At 28.9% G+C, this 6,656-nt stretch overlaps 1 protein-coding gene and 1 pseudogene across 1 annotated transcript in view; both read right to left on the bottom strand.

The window, feature by feature from the left end:
• The window catches only part of LOC104723852 (histone-lysine N-methyltransferase family member SUVH9-like), an 11,584-nt gene extending 4,957 nt beyond the window's left edge, over window positions 1–6,627 (bottom strand). Inside the window, exons 1-2 of the mRNA XM_010442272.2 lie at window positions 6,544–6,627; window positions 5,901–6,419 (exon numbers count right to left, since the gene is read on the bottom strand). Coding sequence (XP_010440574.1) covers window positions 5,901–6,303 — 403 coding nt within the window. The 5' untranslated portion in view covers window positions 6,304–6,419; window positions 6,544–6,627. The remainder of the gene's footprint in view (window positions 1–5,900; window positions 6,420–6,543) is intronic.
• LOC104723853 lies at window positions 3,508–4,362 on the bottom strand (annotated as a pseudogene).

Genomic DNA, 6,656 nt, shown 5'->3' with positions numbered 1-6,656 from the left:
TAACGAATATAATGAATGTACTAAGTTATTAAACTTCTCTAATATTATATATAATATATATATACATGGTTAAATAATTGGAAATAATATCGTAGTAGAATATGAAATATAATAAATATATGTAATAAATTAAATAAACGAAACTCAATATGTCTATATGGGATAAAACTTATTTGGTGGAGTACATGAATAATAAGATTTTAGAAATTTATTTGATGGGTGAAAATATAAAGAAAACCTGCAAAAAAAAGTATATATATATATATATATATATATATATATATGATCAAATAATTTAAACGAAGACCAAAGCAACTAATTTTGTAAGAATGGAAACAAAGTCTTACGAAGGTATGCATGAAGATGGATCAAATGTTTTGGAAAACCTCTTTGAAGACGACATTTCTTGTTTTCTTTTGAGGTTTTTCTTTTGGGTCAGTAATGAGAATTTTCAATCCTAATTTACTGCTTACATGAGACATCGCTACATATAACTGGCCATAAGAGAAAACAGGTCTAGGCAAGTATAAACCAACATTTGAGAGAGACTCACCTTGATATTAATATGTATAAAATCGCAAGATTGACCTTGAGAGAGACTGACCTTCCTAGGTAGTAACACGTGCTACAACACGGGCAAAATATTTTGTATATAAAATTTAAATTCATAAAATTAAGTTAGAATATTATTATTTTAAATACATCAATTAAGTATTTGTACAATATTGGTATTAAATCATAATATTATATTTCAGTTTGGTTTTAATTTGGATTATTGTGTGTATATAATCTAGACGTATGTACTTTAGAGCGGGAAATACATCCCCTCTCGTCCAGTCTGTACCGTTCCATTTCGACTTGTTCCATGTACCGTCCCATTTCGTCTTGTTCCATGTATCGTACCATATGTGATTACTCGTTAGATGATGTTTATTAATAGAGAGTGGGTAAAAAATTTAGACAGGATACCCGAATTCTCCGTTAAATAATTACTTTTATTTAGTTAGCTGATATTATTCAAAAAGAACTATTTAATTGTTTTCAAAAATATCTAAAATTTTCAAATTACCCGTTCCAGAGTTACTGATTACATATCGCATAGTCAACCTTTTTAAAATATATATATTTTCGTATAAACAACACAATACACAACAGCCTATTAACCAATGAGACTCTTAATGTCTTCTAAGTACTATCTCAGCATACAACATGTTCCTGTATCATATCCATTTTCTATATTTGAAAGTTGAAATTAAATTTAATTATCCAAATTTTATGATCTCATCTCGTTTTTTGATTAGAAATAGTTTAGATAATTACTTTTATTGTTAGAAATAGTTTAGATAATTACTTTTCTATAAGATCATATTTTCTTTTATATAAATGAAATCATTTACATGTTATTAAAAAAATGTTTCCTAAAATTTTCATATAATTATTCCAAAGTAGAGATTTTGTTCTATAAATATCGAGATGGTATAAGATAGGGCAATATTTTATTTACTTTTATTATTACATAAAATGATTTCCCTAATAATCATAACTACTTAGGTAACAAATATTCCTTACTTTTACCATCTCTTTCACCACAAATATCCCCTTGAGTACTTATTTTTTATTTAGTTAGTGAAAATTATCCAAAAAAAATATTTAATTGTTTTTAAAAATATCCAAATTTTTTAAAGTACTTGTTCCAAAGTAACTGATTATATGTCGCATAGTCAACCTTTTAAAAATATCTATCTTTATATAGACAGCACAATACAAAAAGACCCATTAACCACTGAAACTCTTAATATCTTCTAAGTACTATATCGGCATAAAACATGTTCTTGTATCATATCTATTTTTTATATTTGAAAGTTAAAATTAAATTAAATTATCCAAATTTTATGATCTCATCTTGTGTTCTTTTAATTAGAAGTAGTTTAGATAATTATTTTTATTGTTTGAATTACCCATTCTCGTTTGTTAAACGTTCTTTTCTATAAGATCTTATTTTTATATGAATGACATCATTTACATGTTATTAAGAAAAAAATGTTTCCTAAACTTTTCAAATAATTATTTCAAAGTATATATCACGGGATAAATTAATAGTATTTTAAATTGCTATCAATATCGACCCAACTGTCTTGTCATATAACACTCTCCTTTAAATTTTCATATAATTTTTTTTTCTGAAGGGTAATGTTAATAATATTGTAAACTTTTCATATGTTTAAAATTTGTTATATTTGTACGCTCCAAGATTTCTATGACTAAACTACATGTTAATAATAAGTTTTTTTCCATTTACTGTATTTGTTTAAGCTGCTAATAATAACTTAATTATATAGCTGCAAAATTATCTAGTGAAAAAACAATTTATTTGATTACATATCTTAATTAATGAGATTCTCATTAATTTCAATTCATGTGTTACATTTAATTATGTTTTTATTATTAATTATAGTTTTGTGAAAAAAAAACAATTATCCACAAATATCCCATATATTCAGCTTCAAAAAACAATTATCCACAAACATTTAATTGTTTTTGTGAAAAATACAGTAAATACAGTAAATTATCCAAAAATATATATTTTTTATTTAGTTGGCAAATATTCCTTACTTTTACCATCTCATACTACATTTTGTGAAAAAAAATTATTCTAAAAAAGATACTGAATATATGGATTGAAAAATATATCAAACATGGATTTTTATAGATTTTGTTTATATTATTTTCTATTTCTTGTTTTTAGAAAACAACTTCGAATATTTACAAAAATATTAAAATCTTGTAACCAAATGGTGATTAAGATTTAGTTACATGTTTATCTAAAATAAAACATTATGTGCTTTTTTAATAGTAGTGAACAAAGTTCAACAGAGAGAAGTCTAATCTTCTTCATCGGAAGAGTCATCTGTTACAAAGATATTCTAATGAAAGACGATTGAAGATATCGCAAAATTACAACATATAATAAAAATCAAGCCAATAACTTCAATTATTTTTTAAAAAATAAACTAAATTAAATTTAAAGGTAATAAGGGTATGATTGAATAAAGAAAATTAAAAATTTCTTATTTTTGAACTTTGCTTCAATGGCACATCACATTCTTGAAAGATGAGATCAATTTTTTTTGGGGAAAAGATGAGATCAAATTATAAGAAGAGAATCCAACAAACATTTCTTGCAAAGTCAAAATCAAATTAATTTACGAATTTAGAAATAAAATTAGTTAAAACCAAAGCATACCTAGAGAAAAGTAGTAGAAAATATAAATATGAAAATATTATATAAATTGATCACGAAGAAAAGTAGTAGAAAATATTAATATGAAAAACAATCACTATCAAATATAAATATGAAAATATTATATACTTCTGTTTAAAAGTATAGATTTGATGAGCACATACGTATTTTCCCCATTGTTTCATTCCCCGAGATCAAGACAGCAGAGGAGAAGATGGTGTCACGAAGGAGATGACTTGTGGAGAAACTCAAAGTGATAGATGCTATGGCGTTGGAAATAATGTTGATTCATTCAAAACTCGACAGAATCTTATAAATTGAGCAAAAAAATTCTATGTCAATTACATTCTTCTCGACATTCTCATGAGCCAAACTGAAATGTACGAACAACAGAGATCCCACTCCTGTCTGGCAATAACTTCTTCATGTAATACTTCGATCTACTCGAAAAATTGATTCTTTCTTGTCTTGCCTCTGGTATCATCGAGATTGAACATTCCTGAAACCCGCGTCTCACAAACCAGTCAGCTGTTCTCGTTGTTAGCAGAAAATGCATCTCAAGTCCGAGAGCTAACGCTTTTTTTGTCAATGTAATCTGCAAAAATTTGATAGTCTAAGAAACTGATTTTTTTTTTAACTGTAGATTGTAAACACACAATACTCAAAAGTTTCATGATTATACCGAGCAATTTATCTCCCTGTCCTTGTCCACGACAATCTAATGAAACCGCAATAGCTGCAACTTCTCCACACTTTTCTTTAAAGAAAGGAAACAAAGCTGCACAAGCGATAATCTGCGAACCTCTTCATCAATTCTGCGAACTAAAGCCCCTGATTCTTCCAGAGGTTTGATTGTTTTTCTAATTCCAGTAAGATCTTCCACTTTCGCCTCTTGGGTTCCTTCGTATACGTCACTGTGACAGTAAGGGCCAAGAAGCTTTTGTAAGAAAGATTAAAACTTTGAATTGTTTGCAATTGAAAACAGTTGTGTATACCTTGCCACCATAGTCCCCATTCCATCTCCAACAATAGCACTCCGCTTATAGTACCATCCAATAAGTGAACTCTTATAGTACGAATCAAATTATCAAACCAAATATTTGTGTTAACCTTAGCAGAGGTTCAAGATATACCAAGTACTCTTGCTTCATTCTCCTAGATCGCCTTTGATGATTCCCTATTTGAATACATCTAGAGTTCACATACAAAATAAAAGGTTAAAGATCATATCATGAATACATCTATTTAAAACCATAGAACCCACCAGAAGAGAATCTTACACAAATCGATTCAGATTAGAAAGAAAACAATCGATATCTGAGCTTACTTGATCGGAGAGATGAATCAGACAGATTTTGAGGTTGAGTTATTTACGATTTATGAGATTGAGTTTATCATCTCAATATCGTGCTGATGACCAGAGAATAATCCAAAACCACTACACATCAATATTCAGAAACCAAATTCCAATTAAACTTGGTTTTAATCATCAAACATATACTTAATCATCAAACATATACTTAAAATATAAACTTAATTAAAAGAGAAAAGAAACTAAAACCTTAGCATAATGGAAATTCTTTTCCTTCTTCTCTTCCTCTGCATCTCTTCGAGTTCGTCGACAAAAAAGAAAAAAAAAACTTTAAATCCATTTGCGAGAGACGGCGAGAAAGAGAGAGAGCAGAGGTGAAGGAAAAAAGTTTTTTTTAAAAGTTAGTCAATGAATGATTGCGATTTATTCTTAAAAAAATATTGAACGGCTGAGATTAGAAAATGAAATCGGGTCAGAATACCGGATATAAAGGATCCGCGTGTTTATCCGAATAGAGAAACAATTAAATGACGATTTTAACCTTTTTTAAATGAATTAATTTGGTCCTAACTTCAATGGCATACTTCTGTAATTTCTTACAAAACAAAGGTTTATTAATTAAACGACTTTAAAAATAATAGTAGGGATTAAAAAGTAATAATAATAAAAAATTGAGAAACGTTCCTTATTTGAGAACCGTAAGAATCGATTCTCTGGACAGAGAGGACATGTGTCAATTTCTAATAAGGTAATTTTCTTTTTTCAAAAATTTATTTAAATATCTAATAATATTAAAAAAAAAATTAAAATATATTATTTTGAGAAATGAACGACCGTTGCTGCCAACGTAGATGGTCACTGCCAATGTAGATGGTCACGTAACTCTAGATTTCCAAAATTAAAACCTAATATTAAATGCATAAGATTTTACATATTCTATGTTAATTGCATATCTCATATTCATGTTTTGATAAATGAATTCCATTTAAAACCTAATATTGAATGCATAAGATTTGCATATTCCATATTCACGTTTTGATAAATGAATTTCATTATATATAAAAAATTGAATAAATGCACCATATTTGACTTCATCATAAGATTTTCCATAATTTAAAACATTAAATATTTCATATGTTTTAAAATATAAAATGTGTTAACTGAAAGTACACAGATTAAAATATATATATTTAAAAAAAATTCATGAAAAAAACTGCATAACATAAATAACATGAAATATTAAATTAATCTGTACTTTTTTCGTAATAATACGTATTAAAACTAAAAAGTTGAGAAACGACTAAAATGACAATGTGTTCTCTCACCTTTTTGGTGACAGTCTCTCACCATCAGGTCCAACATCAGTGATCCTCACAAGCTCCGACGAACGTTGCTGCGGCTTCGGCCTACGGGTAAAAACACCCGACGGTTGTGAGGCGTCAACCGGAACCGACTCAGGGTTAGGATGGTCCTCAACCGGTACGATTGCTCCGGTTAAGGAATCAAGAACCGTAACATCATCGTGACGTTGAAGCCGTTGAGCGAACGCGGACCTGAAAGTCTCGGCGACGTTGTCGGAATCTGAGTTTGAGGGTTCGTTGGATGATGAAATCGGGGCTTGTGGGTTTGGGTTTGGGAGTTGAAAAGCCAAGTTTTGGGTTGATTCAGTGATGGGTTCGAGCTTCGGGATCAGTGTAGGAGACGGATTCAAAGACGGATCTTGAAAAGGAATGTGAGATGAAGAAACCATCTCTTCAAAAACGGTTTCTTTTCTCAGAGAAATCGAAGAGATGGGTTTCTTTTAAGCTACATCCATGGCGAAAGCAAGAAGCTTTCTTACTCAAACGTTCCTCCTCCTACTCCTTCCTACACAGGATTTCATGTAAGTGTTCTTAAAATTTTGCTATTAACATAAACATGACAAATGATTTAGTGTATTAACTCCAAAAATTTAGGCAATAGGAAAAATCAAAAATCAAAAATTTCATACCTCTTTGTTTTTGGTTTTGAATTACAGAAATTGAAGTTCTCTCGAGATGAAAAAAAAAAAAAAGCTCTCCTTTGGGGAATCGTGATTTTTTTTTTTTTTTTTTTTTTTTTTTT

This window comes from Camelina sativa, chromosome 11 (assembly GCF_000633955.1).
Source record: "Camelina sativa cultivar DH55 chromosome 11, Cs, whole genome shotgun sequence".
In the NCBI taxonomy this organism is placed as follows: domain Eukaryota; kingdom Viridiplantae; phylum Streptophyta; class Magnoliopsida; order Brassicales; family Brassicaceae; genus Camelina; species Camelina sativa.
Note: the sequence above shows the minus strand (reverse complement) of the source record. Positions and strands in the feature narration are given on the sequence as shown.